At 41.5% G+C, this 17,702-nt stretch overlaps 1 protein-coding gene across 2 annotated transcripts in view; it reads left to right on the top strand.

Moving 5' to 3' along the window:
* The window catches only part of COQ2 (coenzyme Q2, polyprenyltransferase), a 25,562-nt gene extending 7,860 nt beyond the window's left edge, over positions 1 to 17,702 (top strand). The window contains exons 5-8 of one of the 2 annotated variants that reach the window (XR_007356364.2): positions 1,852 to 1,985; positions 2,504 to 2,692; positions 16,544 to 16,688; positions 17,658 to 17,702. Coding sequence is in view for 1 of the 2 variants with exons in the window: in XM_048847852.2 (XP_048703809.2) it covers positions 1,852 to 1,985; positions 2,504 to 2,692; positions 5,025 to 5,180 (479 nt within the window). In the remaining variant the exon portion in view is untranslated. Of the gene's footprint in view, positions 1 to 1,851; positions 1,986 to 2,503; positions 2,693 to 5,024; positions 5,557 to 16,543; positions 16,689 to 17,657 lie in introns of those variants that run through there. The other variant, XM_048847852.2, reaches the window with a different exon arrangement.

Genomic DNA, 17,702 nt, shown 5'->3' with positions numbered 1-17,702 from the left:
TAACCACCACTGTTGTCTGCTCTGTTCTCCTTCCATTTTTCTTCTTTAACAGTTCTCTAGAAAGAACAAATATTAAGCTTAAGGCCTGACATTTAAGAACATGCTTAACTTGAGATATATGGGTAGTCCTGCTGACTTCATTGGGACTAGTCACATCTACAACTGTTTGCAAGATGGGTGTGTGTGTCTGTTAGTTAAATCAAATTTAATTTAGAGAAAGACTGTGTTGCTATTTATACTGTGTGATACGTGGTACTTAGATTTATTGTTACTCCGTTGAAAATTTGTATGTAAATGTTATAAACCCAATGTGATAAACATTTAAGATTTTATAACCATTCATGTGGCTTATCTTTGTTTTTTTCTTGGTTGAACACTCACTGCACTCTTCTGAAATTTTAAAAAAGAAGAAAAAAAGTAAAAAGAGAAAACATTGCACGCTGCAATGTACTGATAACAGCTCAGCTGTCTGCCCTTCAGATACCATATGGTTTCTGTGTTACTGTCCCTAATAGAAGCAGTTAGCCAGCGTCCTTGTCAGTGTTCTCACCAAATATTTCAGAGACTGGACTGTTAGTCACTTTCCTTCTGCTGCAGATGCAAGAAGAGCATGGAAACCCAAGGATTGGTAGAAGGGAGATGAGTGGTGTTTCCTACTTTGATCAGCACTCCTGTTTTCCCATATAACTCCTTTCTTTTCCCATGAGAAAATAATAGAATAATACTCCCTTTTCCTCCATCCTCCTGTAAGAGTTCAGTGTTTCTGGGTTCATAGATTCCAAGACCAGAATGGACCATTGTGATAATCTAGTCTGACCTTGTATATAACATAGGACATAAAACTTCCCCAAAATAATTTGTAGGGCATGTTTTCTGGAAAAATATCCAATCTTGATTTAAAAATCCTCAGTGAGGGAGAATCCACCATGACCCTTGATAAATGATTCCATTGGTTAATTACCCTCACTGTTAAAAATGTACGTTGTGATTTCCAGTCTGAATTTGTCTAGCGTCAGCTTCCAGCCATTGGATCGTTATACCTGTCTCTGGCAGATTGAAGAGTCTATTATCAAATACTTGTTCCCCACGTGGGTACTTGTCATCAATGTTGTTATAGCTATGTCGGTCCCAGGATATTAAAGAGACAGGGTGGGTGAGGTGATGGCTTTTACTGGAGCAGCTTTTGTTGGTGGGAGAGACAATGTGTGTTGTTTAGCTGTGATGCTCTGAGTAAGTTTCCCAGACCTGAAGAAGAGCTCTCTCTCACCAACAGAAGTTGGTCCAATAAAAGATATTCCCTCACCCACCTTAAGTCTCTTGACTTTAAGCAAGTCACCCCTTAATCTTCTCTTTGTTAAGCTCAAGGAGCTCAATCTATTTAGCTTGTCACTGTAAGGCATGTTTCCTAATCCTTTAATCATTCTTGTGGCTCTTCTTTGAACCCCTTCTCCAATTTATCAACATCCTTTATGAATTGTGGGCACCACAACTGGACACAGTACTGTAGCAGCGGTCTCACCAGAGCCAAATACAAAACTAAAATAACCTCCCCAGTCCTGTTCAAGTTTCCTCTGCTTATGCATCCAGGGATTGCACTAGACCTTGGGCCGCAGTGTTGCACTGGGAGCTCACGTTCAGCTGACTATCCCCACAACTCCCAAATCTTTTTCAGAGTCACTGCCTCCCAGGAGAGAGTCCCCCATCCTGTAAGTGTGTAGGGATTAAAAATCAAAAACCACACAGATGCTTGAGTGTCAAATGTTGATGAAAAATATAATTTAGATTGTTCCTGACTCTTATATTTTAGAACCCTATAATTCAGTATATTTTTCTTATTTCTGTTACTTACAGGACTTACGTTTAATTGGGGAGCCTTACTTGGGTGGTCTGCCATCAAAGGTTCATGTGATTGGTCCGTGTGTTTGCCTCTGTACTTCTCTGGAGTTATGTGGACGTTGATATATGACACCATCTATGCACATCAGGTGAAGTAATGACATTGACTGTTAACTTTCTCACTGTGTGTGTATTTATATATATAAAACTCACTACTTTGGACTTGCATGGCACTACTAATCTTCCCACTGCAATCAGAAGATTTAAAACCTAGAAATGCTTTTAAGAGATTTTTCTCTTATCCACTAGTTTTCACCCCGCTAATTACCCTGTCATCCCATGTTTTTCTGCTCACTGTACTATCTGTGTAAATTAGTTTATGCATGTCCCTGAGTAGAGCCCTTACTGTTAAAGTGCCGTGTATATCTAGGTATGGCACAGTCAATAACAGCAGTCAAATGCTAGGCAGCTTTGAGAACCAGGCTGTTTATTTAGGTGCCTAAAATGGATTTAGGAGCCTAACATTAGACACCTGTTCTTGAAAACCTTGGCCTTAAGGCACAGCCTTTTCTATGACATCCCTAAAACTACTTTCCCCACCCATGACTTCTCAACTTGTGAATTGCTAGGGGTATTATGTTTTTTCTAATAACCTTCTTTATTCTAGGATAAAAAAGATGACATGGTCATTGGTGTGAAATCAACAGCACTACGGTTCAATGAAAACACAAAGCAGTGGCTCAGTGGCTTCAGTGTTGCAATGCTCGTGGGTCTGAGTGTGGCAGGAATAAACTGTGATCAGACTTTCCTCTATTACACAGCTGTGGCTACCATCAGTGCTCACGTAGCTCACCAGGTTTGATCTTATTTTTGTACTTCTTTTCTAAGTGGAATCTCTAGTTTACAAATCCTGTATCAGTTTACCTAAAATATTCAGCCATCTTGTCTCAGACTGCTGCAGCAAAAAGAAGGCTTTTCAATAACAGCTGCAGGCAAGTCTGTCTTTATATACCTAAGCATATAGCAGTCCTCTCCTAATGTGTTTAATGTAGCCATCACCATGGCATTTGGATGCGTACCTTAGAGTACATAATAGGGTAGAACCTCAGAGTTTCAAACACCTCGGGAATGGAAGTTGTTTGTTACTGAAATGTTTGTAACTCTGAACAGAACATTATGGCGGTTCTTTCAAAAGTTCACAACTGAATAGTGACTTAATACAGCTTTGAAACTTTACTATGCAGAAGCAAAATGTGGCCTCCCCTTTATTTTTTTTAGTAGTTTACATTTAATACTGTACTATTTTTGCTTTTTTCTTTTCCTCTGCTCCTGCTGCTGCCTGATTGTGTACTTCTGGTTCCAAATGAGGTGTGTGGTTGACTGGTCAGTTTGTAACTCTGGTGTTGGTTACTCTGAGGTTCTACTATACATTAGGATCATTCGCTTAAATTAAAAGGTGTATAAAGGTTAATGAGGGGAAACTAAATGGCCCAATGGCTTGGCAATGGATGCAGAATCTTTAAGTGGGGTTATGCTCTGAAAAACAGCCATGGAAAAATGGCATTGTTGTTTTTGTCTCCCAGGAACTCAATGAAATTGGCACTGCTTACAAATGAATACATGTTTTCTAACTGCAAGCCCTGCAAACTCAGTCTGGGATCTGAAAGGCAGTCTGGGTTCCTTTTGTCTCACACTTTATCAACAACTGCAAATATCCTAGAATTATAATGTAGTTAACAATTCTGTGTAAGTGCCCGCCAGGAAGCAGTCCAGTTCGCTGTCTCGTACCTATATTGGTTTTAGTGATCTGATGAGTAAAATGTAGTAAAAATCCAACTTGCTTAAATCAATGGAATGAGCCGCTAGGACTCAGAATAAACAAAATGAGTAGGTGTCATTTTTATATACTCACATTTCTTATTTTTAAGTTGAATCATCAGTTCATATCCGGACCTGGCTTGTAGTGATTGTAAGTGGTCTGTAGAAAATAAGCTGGTGGTCTCAGTAGTAAACTGGTGGTAATAGAAGTGTAGAGGTAGTTCTTGGTAATAGAGAAGTGTCCATATCCCAGCTGGCAGCCTTGTTAGTAGTCAAGAAGCTAAGAATATAATTGGCGTGGAGCCTGATCTATGATCTCCCCCACATCAGGGTTGTGAGGTGCATTGGGGTGATGTGAAGAAGCTTGCACATCTGATACTGGAGCTGTATTCTATGGATAGATTTCATTCTCTCTGACTGCTGGCCTGGCATCTTTCATGAGCACTAAATTCCCTCTTTCTAATTGTGCAAATATTGAATGGCCAGAATTCCCTTACATGGCAGTCGGCACAGCATGAGAACTTCTGTTCTCCAGACCAGGTAGGCTTGGATATTTGAGAATGAAAACATAAGACTCTGTGGGGAGGGCAGTATAGAACAGTTATCAAGAACAACGTAACCGATCATTTGTCCCTGTGCCCAGTACAGCAAATGTATACGCAGAAGTGATATTAGGAAGGTATTTAGGTATTCAACTGTCTTTAGTTTGGTAGCTGTTATGATCTTTTTCAAAAAGCTAATTGCAGTCGTCTTTTGCTATTCATTCAGTCCTCTTTCATCTCTTTTCCCATGTGCCCTCCTCTTGCACTTGCTTCTCTGTTGCTTGGTCATCATCCTGTTTTGTACCCTGAACATCCCACTGGCAGCTCATGTTTTCTCTCATCATTTTAAGTAGCAGTGGCCCACAGTGGAGGCAACTAGGCTGGCTAAACCTTATTTCCAGCTGCTGTTGCAGGTCTCCTGGGAGTTTTCTTTGGATGACAATTTGAGAACCCCTTTCGTGTGAACTCTTGTATTCTTACGTGTGTGTTTGTATTGAATCTTTGAGCCAGATTTTTAAAGGTACAGATAATACACTGTGCACCTATTGTCTGTATCTTTTGGTGCTTAAATACCTTGAAAAATCTGGTCCTTAGTATCCATACATGTTACTCATTCTCTGTACCTTTCTGATATATCTTCATCCATTTGTCAAGCGCATTTAGGCAGACCTCTGTGTCTGTATCTAATCCAGTGGAGGCACCGAAGTTAGCCTGTGTGGAGCTCGTTGTGAGTCCCTTGAGGTAGGGACGTGTGTCTTTTCTGAAGTGTCTGGCATGTTTGTGGTACTATAGATAATAACAAAAGAACATTATATTGTACTTTCACAGATTTACACTTTGGACATACACAAACCTGAAGACTGTTGGAAGAAGTTTACCTCTAACCGCACAGTGGGACTTCTACTTTTCATAGGGATTGTAACTGGAAATTTAAGGAAAAGAAAAAATCCCAAAGAAATGAATGCAATCAACCCTGATATTTAGTCTTCATTTTAAAAAGATACTGTATTCAAAAGTGAAAGCACCTTATCCACAACTGCTACTAGTTTTGTTTAATTAAAGTATTTGGCCAAAGAGTCTGTTTTTAAGAAGGTACTTTAGCAAACAGGATTATTGTTAGTGTGTGCCTTGTGAATACACTTTAAAGACTGAACTAGCAGTGGTCTTGACAACTAAGCTTCTCAGCTGCTTGTGATGATCTTTTATTGTAAAATCCCTGTCCTTCCTCTTGCAAGGAATCTTTTGTAAAATATTGGCTACTGCCCTGGCAGTCTGTAACGCTCACAGTAGGTTTCTCAGAGGTCATGTGAAAATGTAGTAATTTTGTAATGTAAAATAAAACCCTGCTGTGTGAAGCTTTCATGGTTTGATTTTTGCAGCAGTTTTTTGCATGAAATATTTAGCTCCAGTAAAGCATTTTTTATCCTGACAAGTTTAGAAGCATTTATATTTTGGTTCGGGGTAATAAGTGGAAGAATGACTTGGAAAATTCTCCTGTATTTCCCTGTGTGATTGGCCAGCTATCATTCGAAGCCATGTGGAAATGTTTTCCTGGAATCTATTCATGGGCCTCAATTTTTTCCTTTTTTAAATCCCTTTTGAAAACAAACTTCTGCAGCGTTGCTTAGACAAAGTGAGCTGATCTGGCAAGAACTAGTGATTGGAATATGGGCTGTATATAAAAACAAACCCAAAATAGCCCAGAACTATTAAAAAGCATACATTGCCATTCAAGTTGTTTGATGTTACAAATCTAATTGTGTCTTACTTTCACACCTTTGTGTTTATTACTCTTGAAGATTGTAAGATTTCCGGAGGAAGGACTTGTCTTTCCCTGTGTTCTGTAAAGCCTCTAACATGCTTTTGGGCACAGTAAAAGTAATAATGGGATGACAAATATGTAGGTGAGAACTACTTAGTATTTTTATTTGTTTCTACTATGAATTACATCATTTAGTGGGTGGTCTAACAGTTCTTTTATTGGCTCTTAATTCAGGGCTGTATCCTGCAAGGTTCTGGGTGCATTAATATTCTGTTGAAGTCAAAGGGTTGAGGGTGGTCAGCCTCTCACAGGAGTAAGTTCATTGATTGTGACTTTCAGTAGTCCGTGATTTACAAGTGAAGCTGCTCAGCCAGCCTGTCATTCCCTCAGTAATTAAACTATCTAAAGAGAATGTACTGTGTAACTTCTGGAGTTAGTTTGTATATAAGGAACAGCAGACACACCTATTACAGGAAAATGGCTGAGTCACTTCCCTGACATTTCTTTTAGATGAGGCAGGTGTAGTTTCCGGAAGTAATGAGCTCTGACAGTTCTTGTAAGTAAGGCACCACATGCTCAACCAAGTTCTTGTGGGCAAACCATTGCCCCCACATAGAGTCCCATTGAAACCACTAGCCCATTGGTCCACGGATCTGTTTGCACTGAGTTCATTGCAGGCTTAGGCCTGACTGTTGTTTTTATAACTTTTCCATCTTACTTTTATCAATCTTTTGTTAATTATTTTTTCCTCAAAACAAAGTAATTTTCTCTTACTCTTTGAACAAACAAAATATTTTAAGCAAAAGGTAAACAAATTAAGAATCTTATTCACTAAGGATGCATTTTTCAATCAAGTCATACATAACATGTCTCCAAGTATTTCAGTATATTTTAGCAACTCATGACAGTTTTGTTTTTCCTGGTGGCTTTTAGTTGTTTGGGCAAAGTTTTTTCTAAAGCTAGGTAAATTCTATCTTGTCCTCTGTTTGTTCTGTGTTTTTTAAAATATTAAGTGGTGTGTGCTCTAGATATCAGGGACTTTGAGACTTTAGATCTGCCTTTAAATTAACTGTTGCTAATTAAGGTATTGTGCGCATCTATAAAAGGGTAGCTGCGGTTTTAGGTTTTTAAGCTATCTACTCAAAGCTGTGGTGTTGTCATTGGTGATCCTGGGTCACCAATAAGGAGAGAGAGAAAGCTATGTTACCTTTTAGCTTCCTTAGAACTATTGGTTCCCTCTTGCTCCCATGTTGTCAAAAAAAAAAAAAAGGGGGAGGGGGGTGGAGGAAAAGACAAAACTATTGAAAGAATATCGTTAAGGTAATAGCACAGTTCGAGTGGCTCAGTTGGTTTGTTCTTTCCTTAAAATACAAACAAACCCCCCCTGGTATTCTGGAGGCGGGTGGAGAATTTCATTTGTCATCCTCATCTTGGGGAAAAGGACAAAACAAAATACATAACCCCTGTTTATTTATCAGTACCAGTTTAAACTTTTGGCTTACTAGCCAAATCTAGACCAGTGCTTTCTGGTAGCCTCTATTTTATTGAGGATTCTGGCCTTTTAAAAATAGTTTCCCCAAGTTCCAGATTCTCCGTTATTAACGCGTTGCATCTCAGTCTCCAAATCATTAGTAATTATCAGTATAACTTGTCCGTTGGTGCATGTCCTATTCGACTTGTGTTGGCTCTGTGAGAAGAAAAGGACATGTTGCTGCTGCAGCTAATAGAAGGAAGAAACAAAAGAAGCCTCTACCTGTTGCACCTCATTCCAATCCATTTCACTCACACCAATGCCACGCTGAACAAGGAAACTCCGAACAGGAGAGTGACCTAAATCCTTAAGGAAAACAAAATCAAATCTGACTAGCGCCTTAAGAAGACAGACCACACCCTGTCACATATGAAGAATGGTAGGCAAACCCAAAATGAAGTCTTTGACAATGTCCATGTACTCTCAGGATTGTTTTAAATACAGCAGTCTACTCTGGATGGGTGGCTTGAAGGTGTTCATGTCAAAATCCTTGAAATTGCAGCTTCAAACCAGCTGGGTGGGGTTTTTTAAGTGGATAGATCCATCCAAAATGTTCCCTCTTTTCCTAAAATTGGATTTTTGTGTATTAACTTTCCCGGTGGTACGTATAATCCCCACCCCCAGATTGGAGTGCTGAAGGAGTATCTTCAGCTATACTTGGTATGAGAACTTGACGTTACTGCATGATTTTAAACCTGTACCTTTTGACAGTAATGAGAGATGCAGCTTAGGTAGTTAAGGTACCATGGTGTGTGAGTGGCCTTACAAACCTGAAAGGCCAGTACTGGCATGGATAACCAGTGATCTCTAGGGAAAATGTGAGAGCTCTCAGCCCTGCTGATTGATTTAAAATTTTAAGTAGACTTACATTTTCAAAGCAGTCTTCAAAGGGAGAAGGTTTGGGGGTCGGGGGAAGTTAATGAAAAGTATGTAAGAGAACATATGTATACATTTTTGCAAACCAGATCCCAGTTACCCTAAAGGTCAGCTTCAACTATTCTGTCCCCATCTATTCTCTATGTAATGGTGGGTGTGGGTGTGGCGGGGGAAGGGAGCAAGATCTCAAGCTCCTTGAAGTTCATGGTTTTACTTCTACAAATCTCCTTGATCTCCCAGATGATGACCCTGCAGGTATATATGTAGATACCCTGGTATAAAGAGTGTCAGTGTGCTGAACTGTCTGAAATTTATCCTTGGTATGGAGGCTTGAAGGCCCCCCTAGACCACGTAAACCTTGTACAGCCAGAGATTGTAGATGTCTTAGGTCTGAGTAGGCTAATGTATTCAAGGATTAGGAATACTGGATCTGTGATTGTGTATGTAGCGGTGCAGAAATCTTCCCAAGGGGCTGAATTAATGCCCCACAGCCTCTTTCTGAGATGGAAGATGAATTCCATCTCCTTTGTAAACGCCCCCATGGAGTTCTGCAGATACAATCAGGTTACTTGGGTTGGGATTTTCAAAACTATCTAGAGGATTTAGGAGCACAAGTTCCATTGACTTGACTTTCAGTTGGACTGGTGCTCGTGAAAGTCATGTAGGAGCATTGGAAAATCCAAATCTTGGTCTTCCAGAGCAGAATTTCAACTTACTCGGTGTAGCAGCTCTGGAGCTAGACGTGTTAAAACGGTAAACAAACATTTTGAAATGCACCGGTCTTTATTTTTTGGACTGTAACAATTATTCCAGAAATTTTAATTTTTGTTTTAATCACAAATGTGCGCTTAATGTAAGTGTTATGGCCCCAGTTCTCAATTGACTTACACTAGTGTAAATTGGGAGTAATACTGCAGGCTGTAGAGTCAAACCAGTGTAAAACTGATGGTATAAAGAATCAGTCCACTTGTGTCAAAATTTTTACCGATTATCATTTTATGTTTACGCACTCATTTCTTCTGTTCTCCCTTTCTTTCTCCCATTCATTTTCTTTCGTTCTTTCTCTGTTGGAACTTTTTTTTTAACCCCTTGCTTCCTTTTTTTTAATTAAAAAGCCAATTTTCACAGTGGTTTTAATCACACCAAACTCAGGACATTTTAAGTTTCGTTTTCTATAATAACTGTAACTCAACCACATTTCTTGTGTATATATGCAAAATTGACAATCTGTATTCAAAATGACAGGTTTCAGAGTAGCAGCCGTGTTAGTTTGTATTCGCAAAAAGAAAAGGAGTACTTGTGGCACCTTGGAGACTAACCTGTAGCTCACGAAAGCTTATGCTCAAATAAATTGGTTAGTCTCTAAGGTGCCACAAGTACTCCTTGTATTCAAAATGTAACAAGGGACTTGAGTTACTATGTGAACAGATTTCAATTCTGAGTTTTGCAAGATTAAAGCTTACCCTTGGTATTGCATAATTTCTTTTGTATTTAACAAACGTCATTTTGTGATGGAAAAACAGGTGACTGTTCTTACAAAATATCTTTTCAGGTCAATTTGTGATATCCTATAATTAAATTCCTTGATGACAAGTAGCCAATAGCAATTTTGGAAAGCCACCTGGTTAATTTACATGTTGCAATTTGTGTAGGATATGGAATATATATATATATATAAGGGACTTGGTTGAAGCTGGACCAAGAAAAGCGATCTCTTGATCTCTCTCTCCAAGACTGCTCTGCAAGTGGTATGTGCATATGTCTTTGTTTAGTTTGAGAGAGAATTTGGCAAAGTTCAATGTGTTAAAACTTGCAAAAGCTGTTAGCTGCTGAGTTGATTATTTCTGGGAAGGGAAGTTATTAAAAAGTGTAAATGTTTAGTTTTCTGCTCAGCAAACCAAGTAAGGTAAAATGAAATATGCTGTAAATCCTGTTAGTGGGTATTTGACAAAATTATGCACCTAAGCTGAAAAGCAGAAAGTCTTTTTTGTTTGGTTCTTTTTGCCTGGCACTGTTCAGATTGTAAAAATATATTGAAGTTGATATTTCCCAGAAAGTTTGAGGCTGATTTTACTGAAAAATGAACTTCGCTACAGTTTAAATTTGGCTGCCTATATTTCAAAATGATCAGTGGAGACCAAGTACATCTTACTAATGATATTGTGGTTGTGAAACAGATTTCAGAAGAATTCAAGGAAACTTCTATCCTATGTGTGTTGGAATTATCCATGTTTTAAGAGAAGGCATATGTTGCTTGCAGTTTTCAGGATGCTCTATCCTCCTTTCACCTATTTTCTGCCCTCTTGAAAGATGCAGTGATCTCTTCACCCGCAATCTTGTTCGGTCACAAAGATGTATGTCGTATTAGTGATGGCAGAGTGCCAGAGGCTCAGGTGCTACAAAAAGCTAGAGCTGAGCATACAGGCTGCTTCCCCCCCCCCCCCCTTGGTTTCTGCTGTAGGTGCACCGAGTCCCTAGTGTAACTGAAAAGCTTCTCCAGTAAACTCAAGGTGTGTGACAGAACTGCGTATCTGTACTTAAACTCAAAGAAAGACCACCCAAATACACATTTGCCTAGGGCGCCATTTTCCCTAAGTCTGGACCTGGAGGAAGTAGCTCCGTTGCTGGCAAGCTTCCAGAGGACTCTGGAGAGCACTTCTTGTCTCTAGTCTCTGCGGGATGCCTCACGTCTCAATCCTCTCTGTAGGCTTGTTTAGACCTGGCCGATTCTGCAGCCGGGGCCATGACGATGCACTGCCCCAGGAATCCCAGAGGACTGCACCCAGGATGATCTGTGCAACAACTGAGGACCTCCCTTTTGAGGCATGTGCTCTAGTTGCATTTAAAACAGAGGAGGCGTTACACACGCTAAAAGATTCAAGAGTGGTGTCGAAGTCTCTAAGCCTTTATACGCCAGCAATGAAGAGGACAAAACATCACCTTCCATATTAGTCCAGGTAGCAATGCTACCCCTTCTGCCAGCCTGACCTGTCCAAGAGGTGGTAAAGGCCGATCAGGAGGAAGCCACTTCCTCACTTCCTTCTACTTCCTCATCTTCTTCATTCCAGAAGCTACAGACCTCAAAGCAGTCATTTTGACTCTGATGTTGAGGACAGCGCACTGTCTGACCCAGATCTCAACTGGCCCTTTCCACCTTTCCGGGACAGATTGTCCCATTTCCTACATTGGACAAGTGGGTTCTAGTCATGGTAGAATTGGGATACACTCTCCAGACTGCTCTCTAGCCCACCTCCATGCTCCTACCCAATCCCTCTTCAGGGCAGACATGCCAAACCTGTGAAAAAAATGCAGAAATTGGGCTTCTTTTTGGCTTAATTGGCTTGGAGTTGCTTGTTGGCTAGTTTTTGGCTTGTAGCTTGTTGCTTCTTTTTTTTAATCGGTTCCTGGCAAGTAGGGGTAAGGGGGGGCAAGCAGAGGCAAGTGGGGAGAGAGTCAGAGATGCACAGCGGGCCCACCACAGTCCCAGACTGCACACTGTGGGGATCTGGTCACATATGGCGTTGGGGTTCTTAGGGATTGGTTTGTTTTGGCCTTGTTTTGAAATGGGATTAACTTGATTTTTGGCTTATTGTGAAAGTCAGGGTGCTTATTTACCACGTGAAAGTTGGCAACTGTGCTTCAGAGACCCCTCTCATGAGCCCATGCCGAGGCAAGAATTGCAGGCTGTACGTTCTTTGGAAGTGATAGAAGAGGTGCCCCTTTGTCATCAGTGTTGGGGAGTTTATTCCTGATATTTCTTAATACTCAAAGCCAGAGGAGCGCTCAGGCCCATACTGGATGTTTGGAACCTGAACAAATACACCAAGAAGATAAAGTTCCATGTGATATCCCTGACTATGATGATCCCTTCCCTGGATCTGGGAGACTGGTATGCTGCCCTTGATTTACAGGATACCTATATCGATGTAGTGATCCATCCTGGCCACAGGAGGTTTCTGAGGTACATCATAGGAGACAACCATTCACCGTTCTGCCCTTCAGTCTGTCATCAGCACCTACAGTTTTTACCAAGTGCATGGCAATAGCGGCAGCCTACCTTCACAAAGGATATATCCACATGTATCCTCACCTGGACGACTGGTTGGTTCATAGTCACTACGTACACCAGGTATGGGCCATTGTACACCAAACCCTGTCTGTTCAACTTCCGGGACCTGAAACAGAACAAAGAAAAATCGACCTTAATGACTCTGCAGGGGATGGAATTAATTGGGGACAATCCTGGATTCAACCTTGGCCAGGGCTTCCCCGCATCTTTCCAGATTTCACACACTAGGAGATTTCTGTGCATCCCCGCTCATGAACCATTCCCAGACCACTATGAGGAGTCTCTCAGACTTAGGTCATATGACAGCATGTACATGTGTCAATCCTCACGCCAGGCTGAACGTCAGAGCTTTGCAGCTATGGCTCAAGTCAGTTTATCACCCTCATATTCATCACCTAGACAAGCTGGTGCATATCCGGGACAGGGTACTATCATCTCTGACGTGGTGGGTAAGACAAGAACACCTGTGCAGGGGAGTCCCACTTTCTCCCCCTCTTCCTACCATGACTGGTAAATGGATGCCTCAGCTATCGGGTGGGGAGTACATCTGGCGATCTTCAGGCTCAAGGACAGTGGACAACCCATGAGGCCACATCGCACATAAATGTCCTTGAATTATGTGAAATATTTTCTTGCCTCATGTTCAGGGCAAGGCTATCCACATGCTCACCGCCAGTCCCACAGCCCTGGTTTATGTGAACAAACAGTGGGGTGCCAGGTTGGACAGGAGAATGTCAAGCTGTGCAATGGGTGCATTTGGAGCTCAGTCACTCTCAAGCCATCACACCTGCTGGGACTTCAAAATGGCCTGGCAGATCGTCAGAGCAAGTCTTTCAGTTTGGTCTATAAGTGGTCTCTCAACATGAATGATCTAGCGTGGCAGTTCAATATGGGGGGGATGGTTCCCATCTGTAGATCTGTTTGACATGAAAGAACAAGAAGGGTCCCTGTTTCTGTTCCAAGGAAAGTCACAGCCCACGATCAATATCAGACGCTGTCCTGTTTCAATGGAACAAAGAGCTTCTATCTACACACCCACCAGTGTCCCTGATTCCTAGGGTCCTTTTCAAGCTCAAGCAAGCTCAGGATAGAATTCAGAGTAACAGCCGTGTTAGTCTGTATTCGCAAAAAGAAAAGGAGTACTTGTGGCACCTTAGAGACTAACCAATTTATTTGAGCATGAGCTTTCGTGAGTGAGCTGTAGCTCACGAAAGCTCATGCTCAAATAAATTGGTTAGTCTCTAAGGTGCCACAAGTACTCCTTTTCTTTTTTCAGGATAGAATGTTCCTTATAGCTCCAGCCTGGCCAAGACAGACATGCTATTCAGCTTGGGTCACATTCGGACCTTTGCAAACTGTCCACTCACGAGTCTTTACGATTACCAGTAACCAGAGCCCTACTGATACAGAATCATGGCCAGGTGCTGCACCTGAATCTGCATGCACTGCACCTTATGGCATGGTTCATGAGTGGTTGAATATAGAGGAGGCACATTGCTCTGCAGCAGTCCAGAATGTGCTCCTTAATATCAGGAAGCCATCCGCGTGAGGTACTTAGCTTAGTAAAACTGGAAATGTTTTTCCATGTGGGCAGCTTCCCACAATGCATCCCCAACTCGGACAAAGATTCGATCAATTCTCGACTGTCCTTAAGGAGTCTGGTCTAGCCCGCAGTTCTGTTTGGTACATCTGGCAGCCATCTTGGCATTTCACCTTTGTGTAGATGGTAAGACTGTTTTCAATCACTCAGTCATGACCAGGTTTCTGATCGGCAGAAATCATCTATCAGAGACCAATGCCTTCCTGGGATTTTAATCTACTGTTGTCTGTGCTAATGGGCCCTCCTTTCAAACTCTTAACATTGTGCTAATTTCTATACCTGTCAGCAAAGATAAACTTCCTAGTGGCCATCACCACCACCTTGAGGGTGGGAGAAGTGAACACATTGATGTGTTCTACAAAGACAAGGCTTAAGTGAGACAACACGGCAGGGTCCTCTTGATAGTGGTGTCTGATTTCCACTTGAATCAGTCTATCTACTTGCCAATTTTCTTTCTGAAGCTGTGTATGCACAAGGACAAACAGAGGCTCTACACGTTGGACGTTTAGCAAGCTTGGACATTTTACCTAGATAGAACAAAGTCTTTTCAGGTTACTTCTGAGCTCTTGTTTCTCATGCAGAACATATGAGAGACCACCGGGTTACCATTCAGAGGCTCTAGAAATGGATCACCAGCTGCATTACAATCTTCTGTGATGCCAAAGGAGTAGCACTGCCTGCAAAACTCAGAGTGCACTCGATCAGTGCTCATTTGACCTCAGCAGCATTACTGGCACATGTCTCAGTTATGGACCTCTGTAAAGCAGCAATGGGGTCTTCCATTCATACTTTCACCAGCCGTCATGCACTGTCTGCTGCATCAAGAGAGGACACAAACACACAAAGGCGGTCCTGCAGTTCCTCTTTTGTTGAGACTCCGTGCCCCACGTCCTGGGGTAATACTTGGGGAGTCACCTGGTATAACGGACACATGCAAGCACTCAAAGAAGAAAAAATGGTTACTCGCCTTCTCATATTTCAAAGAACAAGAGTTGTGTTGCATGTGTCCATTACACGACCCATCCTCCTTCCCTGGCACCGGAGTCTACCACTGGCTTCTGGTGCAAAGGAACTGGGGGAAGAGGAGGAGGCGGAGTGGCTCTGCCCTTTATACCCTGACTTTGAAGTACCGGGAGGGAGCTTGGCTGTGGGTGGGACCTCCTCTATGGGTACGAGCAGGGAAAACTCTCCATCACCAGTGCACACACCTATGGTGTAATGGACATATGCAACACCTCTTGAAGAACAGCAGTTATGAGAAGGAGAGTGACCATTTTTTCCTTTGTGAAAACCCAGTAATAAATGCCATTCAAACATACTAAGAAAATATGTATTTTGATATGGTATCAAATAAAATCCAGATGTACTAAAGGGACACTAACTATAAAACTAATTGATTTACAAAATTAATTGAACGTAGTTTCTGAACCAGTGCTTGTTTCAGAGCCCTCGCTACTTTTTGTTGTTTTACAATCAATCGCTTTTTCTTATTGCTTAAATGTGCGCTCCTCCCCTATATTACTGAGTGAAAGACACACAGAAAAACCAAGGGGAAATGAGTGTCTGACTGTACAGGGGAACAGTTAAACCAACTACAATTAAATGTACAAAGTAAGCAAACTAAAATATGAGAAAAATGTTTTGTTTAATCTTTCATTGATAGTAATCTTAGGTGTTATGTGTAACAATAGTAGCTGAGTAACTGTCATCATGCAACATTTTCAGACTTAGGTGATTTGTTAAGTTGGTGTGCCTTTCCTATGTACATTTATAATGGGTACAATATATTCTACATATGTACAATACTATACGCTGTTGTCTAAAAATGTATGAAAAACTGTTTATGGTTGCCAGAATCATTCCTGATTTAGGGCAAACCACCATGGAAGGCAAAGGGAATTTGCCAGAGTAAAGGACTGCGTGAAATCTGAGTGTTTGGCTAAGTGTCAGCAGCAGCAAGAAAACCCTGATTTGAGGGCTAATCCCTGTCTTTGAGAACAGCAGCAGGAGAGATTCCTGTTTCTGCCACGGTGTCTGTAGTATTTTGCCTTGTGATGGTCTCAGATCACACATGCCAAGTAGGGTCAGTGTAGGTCTGAAGTCACCTGGAGATGGCCAAGCAACTGTGAGATGCTGCTGGAAAATACATTGGCCATTTAGATAGGGGCACCCTTTCCTTTGAATCAGGAATTAACTACTCCCCAATGTGATGTTAGGGGAAAATATGCTTTTAGATTGAAACTTTACCCATTCATAACCTGGTCTGAAGAAACTGGGCTGTCCCTGGGCTAACCCCATTGGCTACAATTTGGCCTAAGATGTCCACCAAAACTATCCAGGCTTTATAGCATTGCTTCTAATGAAGTGGGAAACATGGTGCCATTTCACAAAGCAATGTGAGTAGCATTCCCCTCATTGCACCCCCACAATGAATGAGATACCCTGACTGTGCAGCTCTGCTATCATTAACAGAGCTTTTTAACATGTTCCTTTTATTTTTTTCTTCCAGGCTGTAAACTTCTAAACTGATTTAGTGAAACTAAAAATGGCCTCGTCCCATGTTGTTACGAGTCAGCCCCAGTTTGGTATTGCTTCTGTTGCACGTAATTCCTGGCAGACTGATACATTCGACTGCTGCAGTGACTGTAAAGTCTGTAAGTGAATATCTGATTTTTGTTTTGGCTTGTGGTGTCTTGTTTTTTGGATTAATGTTCTATCTCTGTTCCTGAATGGGAGTGGCTTTTAAATAGTTGGTGGGGGAATAGTTGTCTATTATTTAAATTAAAAAAAAACAAAAAACAGGCTTGTAGTGAATGGTCCCACATGCATACTGCAAGCCGCTCACTAGATGGCGAGACACTCGCCCATTCATTCGCGCACACAGAGCAAATACTGGTACTTCTGCCCCAGTCAGAAAACCGGGGGCCACAGGTCTAATGGGCTGGTACCAGTGGGTTATGAATCTATAGTGCGCCGATAACGGACACAACTGCTCCATATAAAACACACAGGCGGAGCTAAAGCTTTGGTCTTTCAGTTCCAAACTATAGATCTCTACTCCTTATGTTAAAGGAGAACTCCACACCAGGTATTCTTGTTTTAAAGAGAAACCTTCACACTACACCTTCAGCCCTCAGACGACATGACATCTATATTTTTATTTATGGTTAAATTTACTTGCTACCACTGTTCTGCAATTATTCTTTTGTTCTTCTGAGGAAGAGTCCTACACACAGATCGTGGTTTATTGTAGAATCAAAATATTTACCAAAGATCTACATGAACGAAACACAAACCCAGTCTTCTCTATATACTAACGAAACCAGCCAGTGTTCCAATCAAACATAAGGGTGTGAAACTCAAATATCGGCTATTTGTTTTCCTCTCTAAAGTTCATTATGAGATATCAGATTATTAGATCCCCTCTTTCTATTCTTTGGGGGCTCTGAGTCGTGATGTCATGTACGGCTGCCACCTGCTACTTAATTTGTTGTGGGGGAGAGAACTGCAGCTGAGGTAACAGCTTTATGTGACATTGCTGAGGTCTTTCAAAGACCCCACCTTCCTTTCCGCAGGCTCTGGCCCATTGGCGCATGCCTAACTTTCTCCTTCTCTTTGTCTAGGCACTTCCATGTCTCTCCTCCAAGTGGTGGTGAAAGTTAACTGAC

The sequence above is a fragment of the Caretta caretta genome, chromosome 4 (assembly GCF_965140235.1).
Source record: "Caretta caretta isolate rCarCar2 chromosome 4, rCarCar1.hap1, whole genome shotgun sequence".
NCBI classification, from domain to species: domain Eukaryota; kingdom Metazoa; phylum Chordata; order Testudines; family Cheloniidae; genus Caretta; species Caretta caretta.
Note: the sequence above shows the minus strand (reverse complement) of the source record. Positions and strands in the feature narration are given on the sequence as shown.